The following is a 27,034-nucleotide window of genomic DNA, read 5'->3' as shown; positions in this document are numbered from 1 at the left end:
GGTGTGTGTGTAATAGGTTGTAACTAGGTGTTTCCCTATTATAGTGAAGTTTATCTGCAAATCCCGAGAACGGTCGAGGTTTTACTTCTAGTTGGGCCCTGGAAGGTTTCCTCGTAAAACTTGCTGTGTTCTTTACATTCCTTTTAAGTTTTGTTTTCATATTCCGCAAAAGATTGACTTAATTAGAACCTGTTTTGGGGTTTTTTGAGTGTCCTGCGGGAGAGTTACAACACCAAAACTGACCTCTGGCTGCCTGTACCTGCAAGACAACGGAGACTCCCAGGGGTGAGAGTTCCGCCTCCGACGATCAAGTTAGAACGTGTTTGAGGAGTAAAGTGCGGAATGTAAATATGATCAGGTTGCGCTCCGCTTAGAAGAGGAGTGATCTTCCGGTTGTCTGAGACAGCCTCAATGTTTGAATGTTTCACTCTCTGATTTGTGTGGATTGTATGTGTATTCAATAATTGAATCCCTCCTCAACTGATGTAAATGATCAGTATTTATAGAGTTTTTTGGGAGAGGTGCCTCTTAGGTTATTTAACCTAGTTGATGGGCTTCCACCGTTTTACGGTTTCTAGAGTTATGGGCTTAAAGCCCGTTTTCCCCTTTGAATGACACGTGTCATGCTCTAATTGGCTCATAGAGCGCTGAGCTTAGGAACACGTGTTGCATTAGCATAGGTCCATTTTTCAGGGGTATTTTTACCCCCAAACATTAGCCCCTCGAAAGGAGTAATCTCTCTTTTAAGGGATTGTTCCATTCGAATATGAGACCCTTTAAGCCTCTTTGGTTGGCATTTTTCTAGTTCAATAAAAGAGGGATTTGATTAACTTGGAAAATTTTGATACCTTGAACGGTATGACATTTTCAAAGTTAATCAAATCATAATAATGATTGCCGCTGAACTAGACAGATGTCGACTCTTATTGCTTTTAGCCCCACTATGCCGATAGCCCCAGATCAGGTGGACTGTCAACCATCGAGTAGGGGGTAAGCGCTCAATATTATCCGGCCATTGGCCTTTTTAGGTTGTTCGTAATGGAATCAACACTTAGCTGCTAAGTTTTTGTACTTAGCTTATGTCTGCTCATGTTTGGAGCAGATGGTTTTAAATATAATCCATCCATTGGCCTCATAGAGTTGTTCTAAAGGGAGAACAACACTTAGCCGCTAAGTTTTTTGGACATAGCTTATATCCTCAAATTTAACCGACGGTATTGCTTTTAAGCAACAGCAGGCGGCATCTGACCAAGATAGTAACTGGATACCGCTGGTATTTAACAGCCGACAGTTTTGTTATCTTGGTCTCATTTGATCAATTCAAACGGCTGCGAACTTGCCTTTTTTGACAGTCGATAGGGCCATTTGTGTTAAGTTTATAGTGAAATGTGCCACCCGAATGGGAGATGCTCTCTGCATCGAATTCACCCAAATGGGCGTCGCCGGACGCCTCCTCATGTTGGAGCAGACGGATTGTTTAATTTAATAAGATCATCCGGCCATTGGCCTTGATTTGATCACTCCGGCCATTGGCCTCAATTTGATCATCCGGCCATTGGCTTTATTTTGATCATTCCAGCCATAGGCCTTAATTTGGTTGTTCTAAGAGAAACAACACAGCCGCTAAGTTGTTTAGACTTAGCTCATATCTACTCATGTTGGAGCAGATGGTTGATTTGAATTTTGCCACCTGCACATTGCACAGGCGGTGGTTCTACTTAAGCCAGTTCAACATACTTTTAGACCTTTTTCGGTCGGTATGCTGCCCTTGAGGGAGACTTAAACCAATATTAAATGTTTTCAAAAAATCAAGTAGGATGCGGTATTGAAAACCAATCAATAATAATAAGGAAGCACACAATACTCATACTGAGTTATTAGAATGGTACCTTCCGATGGAGGATTTTTGTCAATACGTTGGACGATATTGAGATGCCTCCGGCTTAATTCATAATACCAAGCTCTCCAAATGGTGACAGGCGGCCATGAGACGCCGAGTAACTGAGCTCGAGAAACGAATTTGCTCTCGGCTTATACAGGCGGCTCTCTATTGAGATGCCTCCTGCTAACCGGGCTACACCAGGCGGTTATTCTACCATGCCGCTTGGTTTCAGATTCAAATTCAAGTGTCAGGGGGTTGTCAACCCATATACATGCGACAAGACTTCAAGCAACATACACACGGAAAGAAAATAAGAAATTATTGAGGTACCCAGGCGTTTCCCTAAAGCCTTGCTTGATGATACCCCAGACGGTTGACCGACTGCTGTAGTTTAAAATCAAGGGAGCTTGCTGAAGTATACCCAGGAAAGATGATGGCACAGACGGTTGATTCAGAGAGTATGCAACCACAGGCAGGTTCAAAGACTTGTGATAATGCCATTAAGCGTCGGCTGCTCATTGGTCATTGCACCTACAGCCGACTTCAATGGTGTAGCAAGAGTATCACCCAACCGGACAACTCATGGCTCAAACCACATACATACAAGCGGCTTAGCAAGGATGCACCCACAACCGGCTTCAATGGTGGTTAAAACTGGCTGGTTTTTTTTTTATTTTTTATTTTTTATCAATGATTAAAATAATCACAATAATGACCAACCATTTTCTAAATAATGGTTTGATCAACGATTAAAATAATCATAATAATGATCAATCATTTTTTAATTAATGATTTGATCAATCCATTATTTTAATCAAAATGTTATCATAATACTCATGATAACCAAGCTACAAACGCAGCTCGCAACCATGCCGCTTGCTTTCATTCGCATACACACAACTGATGAGTATAGCTGGCCTGATGCATGGTGGGTGGGATAGTGCCGGGTATATCACCACCTTGGTGTAGCGCTGGGATTGCTGCCAGCTTGAGAACCAAGGAGGGTGCCGATTATTCAGGCTTAGGACATCCGGACGTGCCGTAGCACCATGCGACTTCCAAGCCGCTTGCTTTTTTAACCGGATGCCTTGTTTCTAGCTGGGCATCATGTTGATACACACCCACAGCCGGCTTTTTACACATGCGGTTTAATATGCTAAAATCATAGCTTAACCACTCACAGCCGGTAAGATTTCTTGCAATTCAAACGCACTCCTGGATGTCGCCTGTAATGAACAATAGCTAAGCTTCATTACGCCATACTTGTGCTCATTGCATCAGTTGCTCATTGCATCCACAGCCTCTGATCTAGTTGACTCAGGCAACCACCTGCCCATTACACATGCCTCATGGACACTTGAATTTATCAGGCGACTAGGAGCCACACTTCTTGCAATGCACACACACGACGCAAGATTTCCTGTAATGCACATGCGGCATATACGTGATTGTCTAGCGTATGATGCCTCTTGTGTACCACTTGCGAGTTAACTGGGTATTTGAAACATGCATTCACACAGCCGGCTTTACCTTTGGCTGCCTGGATGGATGCTCTGCGGCTGCACATATGGCGGTTGGCTTGTATCCGGAGGCACCTCAACCTTACCGTGCTTTTTTCATGCGGCTGCTGCCACTAAATGCCGCTAGTATTGCTGCCTGACGGATCACCAAATGCTGGCTGGGATAGTGCAGCCACCTGCCAGCTTGGGGATCAAAGAATATACTTAAGCCCAGGCGCCTTCTAGACTTGCTGTGGCTATTTATACATCCGGTCTAGGACTTTGCCGGGTGTATGTCTTGGCTGGAGGCATCACATGATTCAAGTATCCACAACCGGCTTCAATGGCCACCTCTTCTTAGGTGAGATGGTGCCGGTTGTCCTTCTCTTATATGCTTGATGCTTTATATCCATGCCAACCAATTCACCACAAGTAGCACAACCATCCCTGTTCACGAGTAAAACATTCGGCCTCCTAGGCAAGTAGCACAGCCGCCCGAGGAAGCTATCCATCACACACGCATCATGGGAGCCGCTTGTATATGTGGAGATGGGGCTGGGTGGCTGCTCTTATAATTGCCGCCTGACCCATGCCTCTGCTGGATTATTGTGCAAATGTAGGTGAGTAAAGAAGGCAGACGAAGAATACGCATTCCATTCGGACTGCCCATGGCCTAGCTCGCATATATACAGCCGGTGCTAATGCTTGTTGTATGGCTTGGGCTGGCCGGATGTTTGGTTTGTTAGGTGCATCACATTTCTCATACTCACAGCCGGCTGACTTCTTTGGCTGGGATATTGCCGGATGTATGCTTTTGGAATAACAAGCCATTCATCTTGCATTCAAAGCTCGTCATTGATTGGCCGAAAGTTCATGCGAATGTTCAGGTAGACGCTTGTATGCATGTAAATGGAGGCTTGCTGGCTGCATACTCTCAAATCGAGCTCATTGCATCATAATGTCGCCTCCTCATGCATCATAATGTCGCCTCCTCATGCATCACATGCTAATTCAAGGAGAGCTAGGCATGGATGGTGCCGGATGACACCATTGATTTAGCCAAGGAACTTGGCCGGCTGCATGCTTCCAAATCAAGGCCGCTTGTGTCCTATGCTTGTAATAGAGCTCTCGGACACCCAAGTATACTAGGCAGCCCCTGGTCACGCATGAGAGCCTGCACTACAAGAAATAAGCCGGATTCCGACGGAAACGTTCCGACGGACTTAAATTCCGTCGGAAATTTCAAGATTTCCGACGGAATTTGGGTCTGTCAGAAAATTCCGTCGGAAAAAACAGCTTCCGACGGAAAATCCCTCGGAAATATTCCGACGGATTTTTTTCCCTCGGAAAAAACAGCTTCCGACAGAATATTCCGTCGGAAAAATATTTCCGACGGGATATTCCGTCGGAAGCTGTAAATTCCGAGGGAAAAAATTCCGTCGGAATAAATAAAAAAACAAAAAAACCAAACCCTAACTATAGTTCCGACGGAAAAAATTCCGTCGGTAATTTCCGACGGATTTTGAACCTTTTCCAACGGATTTTTGATATTTAAAAAAAAATAATAAAAATAAAAAATAAAATAAAAAAACCCTAAACCAGATTTCCCCCCCTTTCATTTCTCCGCCTCTCTTTCCCCTCTCTTTCTCTCGTTTCTCTTTCTCTCTCCTCTCCTCTCCTCTTTCCCTTTCTCTCTCCTGTCCTCTTTTCCTCTTCGTCCTCTTCTCCTTCCTTTCTCTTTCTTCTTCTTCTCTTCCCTTTTTCCGTCCTCCTTCTTCTCCTTCCTCTCTCTTTCTTGTTCTCCTTCTTCCCTTTTCATGTTTTTTTTGGTTTTTCTCTTCTTTCCTCCTTCATTCTTTTGGATTTTTTGGTTTTTCATGGTTTTTTTTGGTCAAATTCGACCATGAAACCTCTAGATATAGAGGATTCATGGTCGAATTTGGCCATATTAAAATAAATTCGAGGTGACATTCAAAGCCAAACTCAATTTAAAGGTATGTTTTTTTTTTATTTATTTTAAACATTGTTCGTTGCGATTGTGGTTATGGTTTTGGGCGGTTGTGGGTAGTTTTTGGGCGGTTGCGGGTGGTTTTTTGGTGGGTATGATGGGTGGGTTCGGGTTAGGGGTTAGGGTTTGGTGGGTCTGGGTTAGATGGGTCTAGGTGAGGTGTGGTGGTGGTTGTATTTTTGGAAGGTTTCGGGTTTGGGTGGTGGTTGTGGGATGGTGTGGGTTGGTGGGTAGTGTGGGTTGGTGGTCCGGTTTAAGGGCGGGGGGGTAGGTGGTGTGGGTGGGTAAGGGGGTAGGTGGGGGTGGGTTGGTGGTGGTGTGGGTAGGGGGCAGGGGGTGGGGTGGGCTAGGCTAGTGGTGGTGTGGGTTAGAGGGTGGGGGTGGGGGTGGTCTGGGCAGGTGGGGTGGGGTGGGGGTGGGTCTGGTTATTTTTTATTTTTTTTTATTGACTTTTCCGACTAAATTTTCCGTCGGAATATACCCCTTCCGACGGAAAATTCCGTCGGAAACCTACCCACCTCCGACGAAAATTTCCGTCGGAAATTTGCGACGGAATTCCAAATAAAGTCAAAAACAGCGCCGACAGAGTTAGATCCGTCGGAAATTCCGTCGGAAATTCCGTCGGAATAACGCCTTCCGACGGAATTTCCGCCGGAAAAGGTCGAATTTCCGACAAGGGCTGTTATGACAAACTGACTCCGACGAAATTTCCTATGTTTCCGACGGAATTTTTCCGTCGGAATTCAGCTGTTTTCTTGTAGTGCTGTTTGTATATCTTGCCCCTCACAACAACTTCTTGGTTGTGGCTATTCTTGATTACGACTGCCGCTTGCTATATCCATACGGCTGCCGTCTCATGAGAGATCAAGCAAGCTTTCAATTTATTGTTCTCATGCATGAGAATAACATATGTGAAACTTATAATAGTGGATTGCCACCTAATGCTCTCAAATGGAGCTTGCCATATGACAACAAGTTTTGCTGTCAAAGTGCCGTGTGGCTAGTAATTTAATAGCATGCTACACATGTATAATATTTACTTAAGTGCTACATGCTTTTCTTTTTCCACCAAAATAACCATGCAGCTAGGCCGCTTTCCCATTTTTTTTTTTTTTTTTATTTTTACCATCATAAAAATGATATGATAATAAGAATAGCTTACAAGCTTGACCGTCTGACTCTTGGCATTCGGCCATATGACGCCTGTATCACTTGACATTCGGCCTCATGAAGCCTCCTGTGCTTGACAGTTGGCCTCACAACGCCTGTAGTACATGGCCACCCGGGCGGATGCTTGGAGGTTGGTAGCTTTCCGGCTGCTATAACCATACGGCTGCCGCGTATATCCAAGAAGAGACTAGCACACAAGCATCCTTATTATGCCGCTTGTGGCTGACATTCAAACTTGGGCATGAAAAAGTGTCGCCTCTTCCAAGCGTGATTATGCCGGCTGCCCCTTTGAGTGCAATTGCATGCTCTTGTTAGGGGGAGTTTCGGCTGTATGGTATGCTTACAAGGGAGCTCGTGGACGACTGTATATTAACCAGCCCCTGCTCACTCGCATGGACGGACCCATCGGACTCAGCATTGAGGCCGCCTGTATATAGCTGGGCTTGAAAGTAATTGAACTTCCTTTAGTCGGCTTAGCTACCGCTTGTATGCCAACACGCCTGAGCATGCCGGCTGATTGAGAGGCTGCTTGGTGGCATGATGCCGCCTGTCTAAGCATGGGACAAGTATGACCTCATGATGCCTGTATTACTTGGCAATCTAGCGCTTTCGCACCAGAAGATTATTTCTTTGAGAACACAAGAGGTTGTTCCCCAAGGTTTTTGCAGGCGGAGCTGCTAGTCCTAATGGACATTTTTGCCGCCTGACCCCTAAAAAGGGGCCGGCTACATGCATGGGTGTCCACACGGCATGTATGGCTGCTGAGGCACATACGGACCGAGTGGATAATCTGAGAGTCGGTTTAGACGGACATGCCGCCTGACTAACCCTCTCGGTTAGAATGTGAATACCTTATTGAAGTATTCTGAAAGTTGTCTGGGTAGGTCGACATTTAAGCCGACTTAGACATTTAGGATAGGGAGGAGGCACTCGGTCCTTGACTTCGATCGTAGGCCATTTCATAGTAGCAGGTGGTACAGACTGCTGTGAAGCCATCTTAGTAGTACTCTCCCCACAGACGGTGCCAAATATTTCGGGATATTTTGAGTGTCCTGCGGAAGAGTTACAACACCAAGACTGACCTCCGGCTGCCTGTACCTGCAAAACAACGGAGACTCCCGGGGGTGAGAGTTCCGCCTCCGACGATCAAGTTAGAACGTGTTTAACGAGTAAAGTGAGGAATGTAAATATGATCAGGCTCCTCTTAGAAGAGGAGTGATCTTTTGGCTGTCTGAGACAGCCTCAATGTTTGAGTGTTTCACTCTCTGATTTGTGTGGATTGTATGTGTATTCAATAATTGAATCCCTCCTCAACTAATGTAAATGATCAGTATTTATAGAGTTTTTTGGGAGAGGTGCCTCTTAGGTTATTTAACCTAGTTGATGGGCTTCCACCGTTTTACAGTTTCTAGGGTTATGGGCTTAAAGCCCGTTTTCCCCTTTGAATGACACATGTCATGCTCTAATTGGCTCATAGAGCGCTGAGCTTAGGGACACATGTTGCATTAACATAGGTCCATTTGTCAAGGGTATTTTTACCCCAAACATAACCTACTACAATCCACCCCCCCTCTCGTGGTAGTTCATCTAAACTAACAGTTAAGATAAGTTTAAATAATTAATACTATAAAATCATATTAAATTAAGTTTAAATAATTTTAGACAACATCAAATAAGTTCAAAATAAATAATTTAAGACAAAACATGTTCACGTACTAGTTGATACATTTTTCAACAAAAAAAACTTGATTTGATTTTGTAATTTTTATTACAATACAATTATATTTATGATGATTATTATTTTTTTCTTTGAAATATTATTATTTTTTTACCAAACAGATTTAATACAATACAAGTACAACTTAGTAGAATTGCAGAAGTGTCGGATGCAATGAATATATGGCGAACTTTTTCTTGGTAAGGTGCCAATTTATACTTGCAATATATATAATAATTTGACTTTTATACGTACTATTCATTGCTTTACTTTGGTTAAGCTAGCTTTAATGACTTATAGCTTAACAAAAATATACGACTATACGAGTAGTCATTTGGAATCGTTAGGTTCTCTCGATTTATACTATTTTGATATCAAATGTATACAATTTTTATATATTGGTAATTAAAGATATTAGCAATTAAAATAATGCATCTGCAAGCATGAAAAAAAGTATTGTAAGGAATAAAAAAAAATAAAATAGGAAGTATTTATTTTTGGTGCAAATTACTTGAGTAGTTAATGCTTATTTCATCACAATATTAGCATAAAACATTACTCTGGTTAGATAGATTATTAATTAAACATATACAAAGTACTTAAGGTCATTCATTCCTTGTTCAAACCCCTTTTTTTTTGGCGCATGATTTCCTTCTATTTCGATTCCGGTATCAGAGAATTATGGTTTCGATTCGAGTGCTTATATGAACTTGGTAAATCATATGGGACTAAGGATATATACGAATAATTTGTTAAAGTTGTTAGATATACACAATAATTGTTCTTATACATCATCTCAAAATCGCGTAACCAACTATTGCATAGTCTTTCTAAACGTTATGAGGTTATATTATTGAGTCACAATTTTGAATTCTGCAGATTCCAAATCAAAATCTATTTGGAGATAATTTATAGGTTCTTTCTAGTTTCTACGTACGAATACTTTATTTTTATATTTATGATCGATCAATGAAAAATTGAAACAAATCAAAGAAATATACATTTTTTTTAAAAAAAAAGTATAGCATGGGTGTGGACTAGGGGATTTTTTTATTTTTTATTTTATTTTATTTTTAATTTCCATACTAGTTTAATTAATACATGGTTTTGGGCCACATTATTAATCAGCTAAATACATTGGACATAATTCATTCCTTGTTTAAATTCTTTCATCAATTTTTGGCATGATTTTTTCTGTTTTGGTCAAAGGGGTTCGATTCAAAGATTTTTTAGGGAATTTTGATTCGATTGCGTATACGAAGCTGGATTAGTCATATAGCACTATGGTGACATATTTGCTAAATATACACATATAAACATATTATTCACTTCAAAATTGCGTAATCAACTATATGACAAAGTCTTAATATAGGTTAGGAGCGATCTTAGGACTCTTAAAAGGTTACTGAGTCACATTTTTGCATCAGTGATTTAGTGCCAAAAAAAAATTTTAGCCTTGGTAGAATTGATAACAGCAAATGATTAAACTAATATAATGAAAACACACTCATTCAAATCTACTCATGAGAGATTTTAAAAAGTTTGCCAAAGTTGTATATGGCGTGTCTTTTGTTTATGCCTTTACACATTTGGTACCATTTGACCCTTTGTTTATTTTATCTTTGATTGCTCAGTAGGTGTGTGCAATAGAAAACAGGAGAAAAATAAAAAATAATTATATACTAAAGGCGAAACTTGGAATGACACTTGTCATTTTCTGGTTAATAATTTTCCCACCTTTTTTTTTTGCAATATTTTAATGACATTCATTTTTTAACCTACAATAATAGTTATTTCCATTTTGACAACATATTTAATCCAATTATACTCATTTTTTTTTTTTTACATATATTTTATATACTAGGAAGTTACAAAAATACTAACATAGATTGAAAATAAGATATTGTAATATATTATTTTCCAAGATTATTATAATATTATCAATATCAATTTTTTTTCCTCCAACTTTTATCATTTGACAATATAATTTATTTTAATTAAAAAAAGAAACGTAACGTTTATAAGAACAAAATCATTTTATTATAGTATACATAACATATATTGGAAAATTTAATCTAATTACTCCAAATACTAATGTGTTTATTTAAAAAATCAAAACCCCTACTATTCACTAAAAATATATTTAAAAAATTGATTACGGAATACTAAATATTCTAAAATAAAATCAACTAAATTTTCATATTATGCCGGTCAAAGTGTGTCAACAATTTAAGGATAAATGTATATGAGTTCGTATATGGGTACTAATCTAAGCTAATATTTTAATTTTCTTACATAAAACCTTATAGCTTCTAAATTTTTACATTATTTTTTTATACAATCCAATTCAATAACCTTTACGTATGTGGTATTGGTATAAACTAAAATTCAATTTATTTTGTTACATAATTTTTTTAGACAAATTATTGCTGAATTAACACCATTATTTATAATTTATTTGTTGTAAAATTTAATTATAATCGTGCATGGCACGAGACTTAACCTAGTTTAATATAATGCACAAGTTCAGTAGTAAAAGTTAATTTCAATAAAAATAAGTTTAATTCATTAAATATCAATAATTTTAAAGAAGAAATATAATAGGGAATGGGTTGTTCATCGGTCGAAGACCGAATCGGACCAACTCGAACTGAAGACCGAAGTTTTGAATTTCAAGAACCGAAAACCGGACCGATTAAGGTAGGATCGAACCTGGACTGGACCGCTTTGGACCAATTTTCAAATTTTTTAAGAAAAAAATTCTAAGTTTTCAATAATTTTATGGAAAACTCAAAAAGAATAAAGGGAAAACAATATTTTAACATCTTTTTATGTATGTTTAGTACAAAAAAGCTCATACAATTAAAGTTTTCTAATCTTATTAAGGATAATTTTTAATCATTATTTAAGATTTTATGCATAATTTTAAGCAAAAAATCGGTTCGATCCAAGACCAGTTTATATAGGGTTTTGGACCGGGTCGGACCGAAGACCAAGAAAACAAATTTTTCAACCCGGAGACCGGATTGGTTAATTCGATCTGGTCAGGTCCGGTCCATTTTTCCGGTCCGAACCAATTTTTGACCATCCCCTATAGAGAGTCACTAAAAATAAGTTTTTCTTATTGAAAAATAGCTTCAATTTAGCAAAAATAAGGTAAAAAAAACAAGAAGTTAATTTACCAGCAGTCATGGTGATCTAAAACTAAAATTGTCAAACATGTTTCCCACCATCTAATATTAACTCAAAATAACATTATTCTGTATTTATTGTTTTACATAATGACAGCTCGTGTATGAACGCACAATCTGAATATAATAATGCTAATAAAAGTAGTAGTAGTAATAATAATAATTTATATTACTAATTAGTAATTAATAATTAATTATAATATACGAAGTACTACATATACAAAAGGCATTTTTTTTGAGAAGTTTTGAGCTCAGTGCCTATACATTTTGACCAAATAATGGAAAAAGAATGTTAAAATTAATTTAGAATGAAAAAAAATTCAATTGCAACGAACGAGAAATGAGAGTTTAAATAAATTTCAAATATAAAATTTATCTTTTGATATTAGAGATTTTATTGTCTAACAAATTATAAGCAAAGAGATTTTAATTTAATTATTTTATAGAAAAAAAAATCAAGTGCTAAATAAGTAATAATCAAAAATAGACTTCAAAAAAAAAAAGTAATAATCATAAATAATAATTAAATTACTTAAAAGTTAAATTAATTAATAAAAAAGGATTAAGATTTTGCTATTAAATTAATCATACATGGCACATATAACTGACATGTCATGTTTATAGTGCTTAAAAAAGGTGACACGTAGCATATATATATATTCTGTTTTAGAAATGCTTTTTAATATATAAGTATAGATATAGATTGGTGGTACAGTTTCCACTTTCCTTTAATTTCAAGCGATCACGTGTTTAATATACCTAATAATGACAATGATTATTTTGTTAATTGAGTAGATCGATGACATGGAAATTGAGCTATGACATGAGAATAGAGTGTCACATGGAACATAAGCTTTGTTTGACACCTTTTTAATGTACTCGTTAGCTTGATGTGTGTGTTGACTTGAAGGGGTATTCTCCTTTAACACAATCTAAGTTGTCTGACTTTGTTGCTGGTCGTGTTGTGTCGGTTGTTGCTCAGCTGAAGCGGGACAAATATGGGGCGGGTTCAGGCGTTTGCTAGGACTCAGGATATAGGTGCTCGAGCAGCTGCTCACATCTTCAGCCGTTCGCTATAGCTAGAGAGGCGGGGGCCCTGATTGTATCTCGACTTTCCACTAATTTCTTGTAATTCAGATGACTTTGTAGGTTTTCGTTGTTTTAATAATAATAATAATAATAATAATAATAATAATAATAATAATAATAATAATAATAATAATAAAAAAACATATGCGTTAATTATGTAGGAGTGGACATAATCAGACAATGTAATGCTTCCATCAGCGGACGGAGTATTATTTGATTATCTTTTTCTAGGACAAACCACTTGTTAATTACATGTATAAATATTGACTACTCGAAGAATACTTTCGTGAATCTCGAGCAAATATAATATTACTAAGCACAACTTTAGGCCTTAATTGACCCCTATAATTAGAGTAATTTCCTTTGCTAATTCTTGAAAATCCCAAGCAACTAACACTCCACCTTACAAAACACAAGATGAGGGTGTTAGCTCGAGCTAATATAATCATGCTCAAGCATTTCTTCCTCTTCCCCTTTTTGTTAGCCTCGGCTTATGCTTTATCTTCATCCCCCTCCGTCATTATTGTCGGCGCCGGAATGTCAGGTACGTACTGAGTACTACGTACCATACATTTGTACATTTACTAAATCCTAATTATATAAATATGTACTTGCGATAATACATTTGTGTTTGCATTATGCTAGATTGATGGTACAAATTATAATTACTAGTACTATCTCCATTATATTTCGATTTAGTTGTCACGTTACTAGTGTAAATTCATTATGAGTACATTTTTTTTGCGCAAAAAATAACATTGGAGGAGTGTTGTACCCTCGAGCACTATCATTAGAAAAATGGCATAATATACTAAAATTTGAAGCATTTATTTTCTAGGGATTTCGGCGGCAAAAAGACTTCAAGATGCAGGGATCAAAGATTTCCTAATACTAGAGGCAACCGATCGAATCGGTGGCCGAATCAAGAAGACTCAATTCGCAGGACATACAGTTGAGATGGGAGCAAATTGGCTTCATGGAGTAGGAGGTCCAAAGAGAAACCCTCTCTATGAAATGTCTAAAAAAATTCACCTTAAAAAATTTTACTCCGACTTCAACAATGTCTCACTCAACACCTATAAGCAAGAGTACGTAATAATTTAACAGTACATTAAGGATATGTTTTTTTCATTTGATTTTGCTTAAAATTATTTTATTAACTTAATTTATTTTGTTTAAATTAAACTTGTTTTACTATCTAAAATCAAGTTATATTATTTTGTTTGAACTTATTTTATTTAAAATTTGAATTTATGTTTTCTAAACTTGATATAATTATATATATTGCATATGTAATTAGTTTTTCTTATCTTATTTTGTCTAACTTATTTTAACTGAAATAAGGTAAGATGTAGTAAAATAAGATGAAACAAACCGACTCTAAAGACGCCTAAAATCATTTATTTTAGCATTATATATAAATTATAATACATTACATTATTACATATGTTACCTAACCCTTGTGTGTTTTTTTTTTTAATGAATTTATTATTGTTATTTATTTTATGTATAGGGGTGGAAAGTACAAGGAAAATGAGGTAGATGCTGCGTTTAGTAAAGCTGAAAAAACATTAGACTATGGTGAAAAGCTCTCAAAGGTTTTGAATTCGAAGAATAATGGGGATGATATGTCCATTTTGAGTCTTGAACGCCTCCAGAAAACGTAAGTAATTATAAATTAAATAATAACTAGTTACTACGTGATTAAATTTCTTTTTTTTTTGGAGTATATATATCAATTTTAAATGTTACAATTTTGTAATCCTTTTAATGTTTTGAACTTGTTTGATTATAAATTATGTGACTATATAATATATATAGTACATCCAAATACAAGTATATGAGTACTTAAACATTGTTTTAAATTCAGATGAATGGACTATATGATTACAATTAGTCACTTAGGTTGTTATATTAATTGATAGCGGCCTTCACAGTCTGATTTTTCAAGTCAAGTTGTGAGCTAAGAGCATTTTCAATGATAAATTAATTGCCAAAATAACTTGCATTGCCATGTGATCACATAATATTTTAAGCAAATTTGTTCCCTTTTGTACGTAGCTAAATGAGCCCCATCTTTTCAATTAGCTTTTCAAATTTAATTTTATTAATATATCTACATTTCATGTTTTTGGAATTTTTTTCAAACAAATTAGCTTGTTGAAGCTAATTTTAATCTTTAGCTCTTAAGGTCAAGCTAATAAATAAAGACTTAAAATTTATTACTCTGTACAAGCAAGTCCAATCATATCCCTTGCTTAACCATTGGAGATATTGACAATCAAGTGCCCAACAACTATGTAAGATTAAAGAAAAAAGAGAATGAATTCTACTCCGTATTATACTTGCAATAAATTGTTTCCTCCTCTAGTCGTCATTTTAGAATTACGTACACATTGTAATGTGTGATTTTAAAAAATATCGTTATTTATTTTAATGGATGTGTTAAATTTGCCGAACTTTGACAATGTTATTATTTCTAAAAGAAGGGAATAATAATAATAATAATAATAATAATAATAATAATAATAATAATAATAATTTCAATTGGTTTATAAAAAAGGGAGTATTTCTATATCTATCTATATAAAAAATAAAAAGAAGGGAAATTTTAAATCGGGATACCATAGTACCACTGGTCCACTGTATTAGTATCATAGTATGACTTACTATTGGCTGTTCACGTGAATATATGATAAATTGATAATAGAAAATGAATTCTATTGGCTTGCACATAATTCCATTGGTTTATCCCACTTTCCCACAATCCCACGTACAACCTTTACAACTTAAAAAGGAGAAAGAAATAAGATAATGCTTCAAAAATATTTCGGTGTACTTTTTTTTTTTTTTTTTGAAACAAAAAAATTCGGTGTACTTGCCTTGCACATAATTAGTTTATTTTTATATTTTTGTAATAATAATACTACCTCCGTTAACAATTATTTGCAACGATTTGACATAAAGTAGAGAGGAAAAATGTCTAATCGTTGCAAATAACTGTTAACGGAGGTAGTATAAGTATATGGTTAAAATAATGGAAAATTGGAAATAGTCCACAAGTTTGTGATATACTTTAAAATTGTTAATGTAGTAGGTGAAAAAAAAAAGAAAAGAAAAGAAAAGACTTTGAATCATCTATGAGTGATTATTTTTGATAGATAATGCAAATCAAACAAATTTCATTTAGACAGAGACATATTTAACTTAATATTATAATGTTGTTGAACTCATGTGTAGATCCAAATTTAATTTCTAAGGACACTCACAAGTGAGATTGAGTCATCTATCTCACATTATATAGAAAAGTTATAGTTTTTATGGGCGCCGCCTAAACCCTTTTAACAATTGATAAATTGATTGGATAAAACACGGACAGATAATACTTGTACAGTTGTATATTAATCTATGGTGTATTTACGATGGTGAAGTGGTGAAAAGTTGATATACTATCCTTATAATGACAGCGATCCAAGAAGTACCCTAGAAAAAATGGTGGATTTCTTCACTTTCGATGGAGAACAAGCAGAGGCACCAAGGGTAACAAGCTTGAGGCATGTACTACCAATGACCGAGTCCCATGATTTTGGTGAAAATGCATACTTTGTAGCTGACTCTAGGGGTTTTGAGAGCTTGGTTCATCTTATTGCCAAACAATTCCTCTCCTACAAAAATGGTGCTATCAATGATCCTAGAGTCAAATTTAATCAGGTACGTACTACTATTAAATTTTATGCCTCCACCGTCTTTTAAATAATCATCATCGTGAGTTTATTTTTTAACTATATCTATGGAATATAAAATTTTAATACATGTTCATGGGTTCATGGCTGATTAAATTTAGCATAATAGTACGTCTCTTCTTACCAATAATTTGATTATATATTCAAGTAATGTGAATTCTCAATTATTTTTGTAAGGACGGCTTAATTTCTTTTTTAGGCTTGACTTGTCCGTACATAATATACTACGAAGTATTAATTAAGGAACTTGGCTAGATCTTTCTTTTCTAAATAGATTATTATTATTTACTAATGTTGACATTAAACCCCCCTAAATCATCTGAATTTAGTCATGTTACCGTATTAAAAATATCTTATCTTTCTAAATAAGTGCATGCAACTTGAGTTTATTTATTTATTTTTACAATGCGTGCCAGTTGTTTAGTTGAATTGTATTCTCTAATCGAGAATGTCGAGAAATTAGAAATATATATACCAGTATTATATGAATATCCATCCACTATGCTAATTATATACTCCGTTTTTGCATCAAAAAGTTATATACTCCGTAATTAAGAAGTACATAAAACTAATATTAAGGTATTTAATTGATACAGGTTGTCACAGAGATTGACCAATCAAAAGGTGGAGTAACGGTAAGAACGGAAGATGGGAAGCAATACCATGCCAAACTCGTTATTCTGTCTCCTAGCCTTGGTGTGTTACAAAGTGAACTTATCAGCTACAAACCAGAACTTCCTGTAAGTTACTCATTATACCACTATACCAAGGACTTGTAACAAATAAAAATTATATTTCGTATAATCGTTGTATATATTTGAGATCAGTAATTACCATAAACGGAGTAATTTATAATTATAAGCATTCACTAATACATTAGTATTTTTCATTAGCTGTCGTATTATATTATATCATAACGAGTAGACTTAGTACTTTTTATTAGCTGTCGTGTTATATTATATCATAACAAGTAGAATAATTAGTTCTTGTTATAAGAATATAATTGTTATTTTACTTATGTTAATGATGTACACGTACTTAAATTGACTTAAGCAGCTATGGAAGAGGCGCGCAATCGCAGAGTTTAGCATTGGAGTTTATACCAAGATATTCCTCAAGTTTCCCCGTACATTTTGGCCTGTTGGCAACAGCACTGAATTTTTCTTTTATGTTCATGAACGACGAGGATATTACGCGATTTGGCAGGTACATTATTAATCAAAATGATTAATTACTCCATAGCTAGATAATTAAAGTACGTGCATGATTAATTACTTAGTATTAGTGTATAAGTACGTGCTAATGAAAACAAATTGCAGCATTTGGATAACGAATATCCAGGATCGAACGTTATGTTTGTAACATTAACAGACGACGAGGCTATAAGAGTAGAGCAACAATCCGATGAAGAAACAAAAGCAGAAGCAATTGAAGTATTGAGAAAAATGTTTGGGAAAAACATCCCTGACGCAACACATATTATGATTCCTCGTTGGAAATCTGATAGATTTTACCGTGGTTGTTTCACTAATTGGCCGGTTGGCTATCCTCAAGAGCGCCATGACCAGTTGAGGGTAAACTTGTCTCTTATTACTCCGTATTATTTTACCACCACTAAAATATACTCGTAATTAATCTTACAAAATACGAATGTACACCCCCGGATTTGACCGGGAGCAAGGATTTGACAACACTTGGTCAAAGATTGCCCGAGCGTAGTCTAACTCTAGCACAATAAAATTAAATTAATCGTATTTAATTTAATACTGTTGGGCTTACACCATTATATTACCTTTAATTAATGCTATTATATGAAATTTGCACGTCTAATTTGATTATATTTATGAAAAGAATGTTTACTAAAATAAACAATTTTATTTGTGGTTGGTATAGGCTCCATTTGGTAAAATATACTTCACAGGAGAGCATACACACCCCAAATTATTTGGATATGCCGACGGTGCATATTATTCAGGTACTTGGGACCATATCATCAATTATTTTATTATATTTACTTCCATATTTAAAAATTGTTACAACTTTAAGTATTATTTTTTGAGAGAAAAAAAAATTCACCCGTCAAAATAAGAATAACATTTAAAGACCAGAACGTAAAAGTAATCAGCTTATTAATTTACAAATCACGTGGGATATGATTTTGCAGGTGCTGATACTGCAAAGGATGTAATAAAATGCTTGAGGAATAAGAGTTGCAGTGGATAGCTGAGCTCCAAACAAGAATAACTATGGCCTGGGTTTCTGTCCTTAATTAATTATTACGGAGTAATTAATTAATATTGTTGGATTATAAATTCATTAATATTCCGTACTATACTGATTAGGACTCTGGAAAAGAGTTTTGATGTGCCATCTCAATTATCAATGTGATATTTTTGTATGAAACTTTCTTAATTGTCAATTTGTCATTGGAGTACTAGTGATTTTCCTATATTCGTATTTATTTATGTGTGAGAATTAGTTTAATTTGTAAAGGTTGTCAAAGAAATTGACCCATGAAAAGGTAGTGTAAAGTAAAAAACGGAAGATGGAAATTTAAGAAATATTGTGTCAATTAGCCGACCTTGTTATTCTGTCTCCCAGCATTGGTGTATTGGATGAGTGACCTCATTATCTTCGAACTTAATTAAATTTCTTGTAAGGTTGTAATTAAGTTGTTAAAAGTAATATATCCGTTTTAAAATGTTTTTAACTTTTAATGTTTGCACAAGAATTAAGGCAAAATAAAAGAAGAGAGTGTAAAAGAGTGAGTGGATCTAAAAAAAATGGATAAAGTAATATATAAGGAGAAATCGAAGAATTAAGAAAATTCAGATAAGTGTAAGAAAAAAAACAAATAGTAGAAGTAATGAGGAAAAAAATGTAAATATTACTGAGATAATATATAATTGGATAAGGTATTCTGGAATAAAAGGGTAGTTCAAGGTGAAACGAAAAGGAGGGCCTCACAAATGACTGATTTTGTTAAAAGGTAGTCCTACCCAAATATTTTGTATTTTTTTGGGTAATTTTCCACAACTTTTTTAATAAAAAGATAGTTACTCACCAAATCGACATTTATTAATCAAGACATTAATAAATTAAAATTAATGTGTGAAAAATGAAAAGACAATCCATCACAGACACAACTTAATTTGGAGACTTAATCTCTTGCTAATGAAGTAGGGCAAAGCAACAACCCATAAAACTAAATAAAATGTGAGCAGCTTCTTCCTTCAGTGTGTGCAGTGGATGTACTTACTTCGACTAAGTCGATGATTAAGGTAAAGATTAGGTTATTAGGGTTTCTGTTTTTGGATTTAGAGTAGCCGAAAGAATTTCAATTGCCACATACATGTTAAGGTCGAATGAAGTTCGACTCCAAGTTTGACTTTCGGTGTCTTTGATTCCAATCCTCTTTGCTATTTTAAGTCGGTTTAATTAGTTATTAGTTTAATAAATGTCCGGTTTCTTTTTTGTAGTTCATCGTGCTTGGGTTAAGTATATATGGATTATTGTTGGTTTTGCGATAAGTGATTGAAGAAGGGTTCTTTGAGCACGGCGCGTCTAAAACGATGAAGGATTTCAGATTTCTTCAAGAGTGAGGGCACAGTACGTACAGTACGTCTTAATCTTAAGGACTGTTAGGTTTTCATGGTAGTTGGTTAGTTGTTGTCTTCAATTTGGAAAATCAGATCAGAGGTTAGAGATATTATCTTAATTTTCTGTGTAAGTAACTCATTTTCGGCCTAATTTCAAAGTTTACTTAGTATATAGTTTCATCGTTTTCTTATAGTTGCAACACACACTTTATCACAATACTTAAGAAAAGTGGACTTCACATGATATAATACACTTAAAATGAGGTTAAGAGTATAATCAAGAAGGCCATGAGTTTTAAATAAAGGTAATAGTACAATTTTCACCATAAAAATCTTCCTTTTATATTGTGTTGCAACTATTCTAACATTTTCATTTTAGAGGAGTGTTGCAATTAGAAACCGAAGAAGTATATAATATATGGATTCACATTTTTACTCAGTAAAACTAGTATTCTAGTTTAGAATTTAGCTAGCAAGACTACTCTTTATGGATTTAGAAGCTTGAGGAAACTATTTCCTAATATGGTTGACAAATAGGAAATGCAATACCAAAAATTATAAGCAAATAAATAATTAGAACGGTAATCAGACTTAACTTCGAATGAACTACGTAGATTGTACATGATCGATCTAGTACACTACACAACCTTAGCTTTAGCTTGTGGTGTATCACTATCAGTAGCATATATAATACACATTCATTATCATAATTTATCAACGTGGTGCATACATTATAACCTTATCTAGCTTGTTGATTTGACGTTTAAGGCTATAGATAATTTGCAGAGCTGGAATTTTGATATAATAATAATTGTAATATTTTCATCACGTTTCATTTACTGCTAAATTATTGAAATACTTGTACGAGTAATAGGCTACTACGTGGCACCTAACACTAAACTTCAACTCATATTTTGATTTTTTTTTTTTTTTTTTTGTTTTTCAATTGGCTTATAAATATAGATACGTTATGCACCGTTACTACAACACTTTGCCACACTACTTATCTTTTTCTAGTTTTTTTTTTTTATGTTATATATTCTACATATAGAAAAATATAATTTAGAAAAAAAAAAAATGAAGGGTGAAGCAATGAAGTTTCATCTTTTGATCTTCATGGTATTCTTAGTTACCCTAGCTTCTGCTGCTTCATCCCCTTCAGTCATCATTGTTGGAGCTGGAATGTCCGGTGAGACACTTGTTTCTTTATTACTTTTTAAGAGAGTGAACTAATCAAGTTTTCCCCTCCATTTTTTAAAATTTGCTTGTTACAAGTCACTTTTGCACATTTGTCAATGCGTGTTTGATTTATCAATATTTTTTAGATATGTATTATTACAATTTATAAAATGCTGACGCTTGAAAACTATAAACCGAGACAAGTCAATCAAGATCACACATAAATATAAATATGTGTTTAACTTATATCTTTATTGATAATATAGTTTGCATTTGCATTGGCCTTATGGACTTCAAGTGTAAACAAATGGATTTAGTCGGAGCGAGTATAATTTCTCAATCCAAATCCCATATATTAACATATATAAATACGAGTAATTAATATATATATATCTTAGGTAGTTCAATTCTCAATCCGTATCTTATTGTTTACAATTGATAGTGTAATAACAATATGAGAACTAATTTCAGACGAATATAGTAGTCCTTATCGATCAAACATTTTGACATTCTTACTTCTTAGAACATTCTTTATATTAACTCTTAAATAGACCTAGTTCACATTAATTTATGCGGACCACTAATATTAAGGTTATTATGTTTAAATGTTGAACTTTGTAAGATAAAGTCGTTATATTAATTAAAAAGGTCACTATACTATATTAAATGTTAACATTTTAAAGTTAAAGTCGTTATATTAATAAAAAGGTCACTATGTCAAAATAAATGTTATTATGTTAAATTAGAAATCATTGTGTTATAATAAAGAGCATAAGATATAAATATACTATAATGAGAGTTTTAATATACTGGTCAATATAAATAATAAAATGTCACTATGTTAAAATTAGGGTCATTATATTCAACATAAAGTTGGCTTGCACGTGTGGATCTCAAATGCTACAATTATCTAATTGTAAATTAAGTAAACATACAATTATCTAATTGTAAATTAATTAGTACACACAAGTTTTAATAAAGGTCAATATGTTAAAATTAATTAAGGTCATGCATTATGTAAAATGAGGTTCACTATGTACAAAATCACATCGGCTGACAATGTACATTGGGTGTGATCCACAATTATTATTATTGTGAATCAGATCCACAACATTAATTCTCTTAAATTCAATGTCATTTATTTAAGTACATTTTATTTGACAACTTAAGTATATACGAAGTATATTGCTTTCTTTAAATTGATGTCTTTTACTAGGGTTATACACTTGTATGTACTTCTTTACATACAATTATAAGCTTTTATTGATGTTATACTTTTTCTTTTATCCTATTTAAAGTTTGGTTCATCCCATTTTATTTTTGCAAAATTTAAATAATTTTTGGTAAATTTTACTTATTTTATTCTAACTTAACTTATTACTTCCAATGTTTATAAGTTTTACTATTTACCTTTTGCATTATTTTATTTTCACATAAGGAAAAACTAATAATCATCTAAATAAATTCTTATTGCAAACTTTCTATGGGGGGTAATTTTTTTTTTACTCCGTATATTTGTTTATGAATTGTGTAATTAAAAACTACTTATGGTCAAAGGTGTGGTGTTTTGGCAATTGGCATAAGTGCCAAGTCACTATGATACTTATTTTTGCATTATTTTTAAGGCGGTATATAAGCATATAATACATTTACTAGATTAAGCTATGTTTGGTTCATCTTATCTTTGTTTATATCTAATTTGGTTTGACTTGTTTTTCCTGATATGATATAATTTGAACGTATTTTTTCAGATCTGATATAATTTAATTTTAATTTATTTTATTTGATATGAAATTAACAGATTGGTTGATTTGACCAACATTGACCTCATATACTCTAATCTATACGGGGAGAAAATATCAAATGATGCCATATAAATTTGTATTAATGTGTGTTTTCCATATACGAAGTGTGTAATTTTAGTACTTTTCTTCTTTACAGAATTAAAATTATTTAGTGACAAAATATTGCAAGTAAAATGATAAGGCCTAATATGAACTTATGTTATTATTTTTTATCTGAACCTATTTTTTTTCTAATCTGATATGAAATAAGTAGTAAGATACTTAGATAAGGTAAATTTAACCTACTTAATATTATTTTATGAATGCATGGTAAAATCACACATAACTTGGTGAATTAACTTATTATTTCTTTTTTGAGACTCTCATATATGCAACCTCCTTAAAGCATTTTTCCCCTTTTTTTTTTTGACACGAGCCAATAAATCTGGTTGTAAAGTTTCGAACTTGTCTACATATATGAATCTCTCATTTTGTTGCATCAAAAACATTGTAGTTTGGTTTATTACAACATTAACAATGTGCATTATTTTTCTACAATAATTCTCAGGAATTTCTGCAGCAAAGGATTTGCATGATCAGGGCGTCAAGGATTTCATCTTTTTGGAAGCAACAGATAGAATTGGTGGTAGGATTCACAAGACCGAATTCGCAGGGCATGCGGTTGAGATGGGAGCAAATTGGCTTCACGGTGTAGGAGGTCCTCGGAAGAATCCCATGTATGAGATCGCCAAGGAAATCAAGCTTAGGTCCTTTTACTCGGACTGGAACAATATATCATATAACTCCTACAAGCAAGAGTGAGTAGAGCAGTCGTAAATTAATTTTTCTACCTAACTGTTAACATATACTTCCTCCGTTCCAAATTAGATGACACAATTTGACTTTGTGCATTATTCACATAACTTTCTTTTACTTAATTTTGTGATTTCGTGTTGAGAAAAAAAATAGTCATGTTTTAGTCTAGATTTGTTTCAACATCTATTTTTTAAACATCAAATTTTTATAATTTTTGCTAATACGTAATAAAGGATATTTGCGTTAGAAACTATGCATTGGCAAACGTGCCTAAATGAAATATATCATCTAATATGAAACGAAGGAAGTATAATAGCACGTAAATATCTGGTAAAGTGAACAAAGCCTAAACAATTTCGATTGTTATGTATTGTTGTCTTAAAGGGGTGGACGGTATTCGAAAGAAGAGGTGGACGCGGCATTAGACATGGCTGAGAGTAATGAAGACTATGCAGAAGAGTTATCAGAAAGGCTTAGTGCTAAGAAAGGAAAAGATGATGATATGTCCCTTTTGGCAGCTGAACGTCTCAACCACAGGTAATTAACAACGTTAGTTATCATACAATGTGCGTGTGCTACAATACAAATATTGAGTTTAATAGTAGAACTAGATTTGCATTAGAATGTTTAACTACCAAAGTAGGATGTATGTATTTATATATCAGCCAAACAACCACTATATCTACTAAACGTCCTACAGATTTGTACATGTGATGACATTTACCGATGATATTATTTACATTGAAATATTGGTGGACAGGGAGCCAAAAACACCCCTAGAGAAGATGATTGACTTCTACTCTTTCGACGGTGAGCAAGCAGAGTCACCTAGGGTAACAAGTCTTAAGCATATTATTCCAAGGCCAGAGTATACTCTTTTTGGTGAGAATGACTACTTCGTGGCTGACTCTAGAGGGTTCGAGAGCATTGTTCATCATATTGCGAAAACTTACCTCACCTACACCAATGATACTCTCAATGACCCTAGAGTCATCTTTAACCAGGTATATATATATACCTAGATACAAGTCTAAGAATCTTAATTATTCCCTTCATCTTCAAATAAAAGTCTCATTTAATTAATCTGTCGTGAATGTTCATTTAACAGGTTGTGAAAGAGGTTGATTACTCAAACAGTGGAATAGTAACAGTAAAAACAGAAGATGGCAATGAGTACACAGCCCAAGCTGTAATTCTATCACCAAGTGTTGGTGTTCTCCAAAGTGGTCTCATCTCTTTTAAACCAGAATTGCCCGTAAGTACAATGCCCCAAGGCCGGCCTAGACTATTCGAGTTTTATTAATTTTGGTTGAGGAATTAACATGAATGTAATGCAGTTTTGGAAAAGGCGCGCCATTGCTGAATTTAGCTTGGGTATATACACCAAGATCTTCCTTAAGTTCCCTAAGAAGTTCTGGCCTACCGGCAAAGGAACCGAGTTTTTCTTTTATGCCCATGAAAGGCGTGGATATTATGCATTTTGGCAGGTAAAAAATAAATATGTGCTTTAATTTCGGTTTCAAGTGTGTAACAAATAAAAAAAATAAATAAATGTACAATTTTCGTATATTCGCAGCAATTAGAAATGGAGTATCCAGGATCCAACATTTTGATGGTTACGGTAACAGACGACGAGTCGAAGAGAGTAGAGGCACAACCAGATGAGAAAACAAAAGCAGAAGCAATGGAAGTTCTGCGCAAAATATTTGGAGATGACATTCCTGATGCTACTGAAATTTTGATCCCAAGATGGTATTCTGATCGGTTTTACAAGGGCACTTTCTCTAACTGGCCTGTTGGATACACTATTAAAAAGCATAACAACCTCAAGGTAGGTTTTATCTTTACCTCGCGATATATATAAGTTTATTTGCTATACGTAGTAGTCCTGAAAGTAATCAGTGGCATTCAATTTTTTTTTGGAAAAGACTTTATAATTAATGCATATGATCTTGAACAAATGTATTAGGCTCCGGTTGAAAATGTCTTCTTCACTGGAGAGCATACACATGCGCAACTCTTTGGATATGCAGATGGCGCTTATTATGCAGGTAATTCTTTCGTCGACCCCTCTTCTTTTCGCGTCCCCTGAATAATTAAACACATTTGATTAGAGGTCATTATTTCAAGAATTGATTTTTTTTTTTTTTTTGAAAATAATTAAGTAAAATTTCATTCACTTCAAAAACAAATAATACAATCACAAGACTTTAGTCGCCTCATTCTTATATAGACATTTCTTTCGGCCTCCTCCTTTTGGGGTCCTTACATAATTTAGGGCACATTTGATAAGAGGTCATTTTTAAAAAGTTAAGATTGTATTAAACGGAAATACATAATTATTATGTAGACATTTTTTGCACTGTTTAAAACTTTTACATTTATTGTCAATTCAATGAATCTAACTTTATCACGTAATCATTGTAGGTAAGAGGGCCGCAAATGATGTCAACAAGTTGCTCAAGAAAAAGAAGTCACCAAATCTAAGATCTTTATATTATTGGTGGATGTAATTAATTGCACCGAGTTTTATGGTTCAAGAATAAAGGTGTATGCAATTGATTATGAACATCCAGGCTTAGATTATGTTCTTTTGAAATTTAATTTCAAAGAACAAGAGAGTGAAGTGGTCTTTTTAATTAAGTTTCATTTTCTTTGTGGCTTTTGGAAGTTTCTGTTTGTAATGCAACTCACGGGTGTTGGAAAATAAAAAATTGAGGTGTTTGTGGACCAGCATGTTTTATTTCAGAATATTTTGAATCTCACATTAATTATTTTCTTTTGTATAATTTTTTTTTGAACTAAATCGAAAATCCATTAATTTTTTTTTTAATGACTTTAGGTATTGTTGGTTGAAAAAAAGGGAAATTATTAAAAAATTGTATGATTTTGAATATAGGGATTTGTTAATTGACCATAAAAAGTGAAAACGTAGAAATGACAAATTCATGTGAATTTTCAACTGAATGCCCTCAAAATTTTAGTAATAAATTACCAATAAGCTCCCCATAAAACACAAAATTCTCATGATTTGTAAATATATTCTTAACAACCAAATATGCTTAGCCAATTTCTAGAAAAATTAATGTGTGATTTTAATTCTAATGAAATATATATATATATATATATATATATATATATATATATATATATATATATATATATATATATATATATATATTCTCATGTCAACCTAACAATACTTTAAACTTATGCTCTTATTTTTATTGTGACAGTAACACACTACATGGCAAGAGTAAAAGAAGAAACTAAAATTTAGCATGTGTATAATTGAATAATTAAATTAATTTGATACTATTCTTGTGGAGTACATTGATCAAGCTTTTAGGGAATAAT

The 27,034-nt window shown here is 34.1% G+C and overlaps 2 protein-coding genes across 2 annotated transcripts; both read left to right on the top strand.

Moving 5' to 3' along the window:
* The first annotated feature begins 12,851 nt into the window (after positions 1-12,851).
* On the top strand, positions 12,852-18,871 carry LOC110686656 (polyamine oxidase-like). Its single transcript, XM_021863259.1, has 9 exons — positions 12,852-13,100; positions 13,395-13,644; positions 14,070-14,219; positions 16,024-16,267; positions 16,896-17,039; positions 17,356-17,505; positions 17,619-17,873; positions 18,193-18,274; positions 18,464-18,871. Exons 1-9 carry the CDS (start codon positions 12,974-12,976, stop codon positions 18,520-18,522), a joined length of 1,461 nt encoding a protein of 486 aa, XP_021718951.1. The 5' UTR covers positions 12,852-12,973; the 3' UTR covers positions 18,523-18,871.
* A 2,003-nt stretch (positions 18,872-20,874) lies between these two features.
* LOC110686655 (polyamine oxidase-like) lies at positions 20,875-26,442 on the top strand. The gene is made up of 9 exons (XM_021863258.1): positions 20,875-21,087; positions 23,430-23,679; positions 24,062-24,214; positions 24,438-24,681; positions 24,786-24,932; positions 25,015-25,164; positions 25,254-25,508; positions 25,647-25,728; positions 26,105-26,442. The coding sequence occupies exons 1-9, from the start codon at positions 20,928-20,930 to the stop codon at positions 26,188-26,190; spliced, it is 1,527 nt and encodes a 508-aa protein (XP_021718950.1). The 5' UTR covers positions 20,875-20,927; the 3' UTR covers positions 26,191-26,442.
* The last annotated feature ends 592 nt before the right edge of the window (positions 26,443-27,034 follow it).

The sequence above is a fragment of the Chenopodium quinoa genome, unplaced genomic scaffold (genome assembly GCF_001683475.1).
Source record: "Chenopodium quinoa cultivar QQ74 unplaced genomic scaffold, ASM168347v1, whole genome shotgun sequence".
Lineage (NCBI taxonomy): Eukaryota > Viridiplantae > Streptophyta > Magnoliopsida > Caryophyllales > Amaranthaceae > Chenopodium > Chenopodium quinoa.
Note: the sequence above shows the minus strand (reverse complement) of the source record. Positions and strands in the feature narration are given on the sequence as shown.

What these genes read in the sequence shown, in the direction of transcription:
- LOC110686656 (XM_021863259.1), top strand. Translation starts at nt 12,974, where the DNA reads ATGAGGGTGTTAGCTCGAGCTAATATAATCATGCTCAAGCATTTCTTC. An exon ending in CTTGAACGCCTCCAGAAAAC is followed by an intron (nt 14,220 to 16,023) that starts GTAAGTAATTAT and finishes TTATAATGACAG; the next exon opens with CGATCCAAGAAGTACCCTAG. An exon ending in AGCGCCATGACCAGTTGAGG is followed by an intron (nt 17,874 to 18,192) that starts GTAAACTTGTCT and finishes TGGTTGGTATAG; the next exon opens with GCTCCATTTGGTAAAATATA.
- LOC110686655 (XM_021863258.1), top strand. Translation starts at nt 20,928, where the DNA reads ATGTTATATATTCTACATATAGAAAAATATAATTTAGAAAAAAAAAAA. An exon ending in GCTGAACGTCTCAACCACAG is followed by an intron (nt 24,215 to 24,437) that starts GTAATTAACAAC and finishes ATTGGTGGACAG; the next exon opens with GGAGCCAAAAACACCCCTAG. An exon ending in CTAGAGTCATCTTTAACCAG is followed by an intron (nt 24,682 to 24,785) that starts GTATATATATAT and finishes TTCATTTAACAG; the next exon opens with GTTGTGAAAGAGGTTGATTA.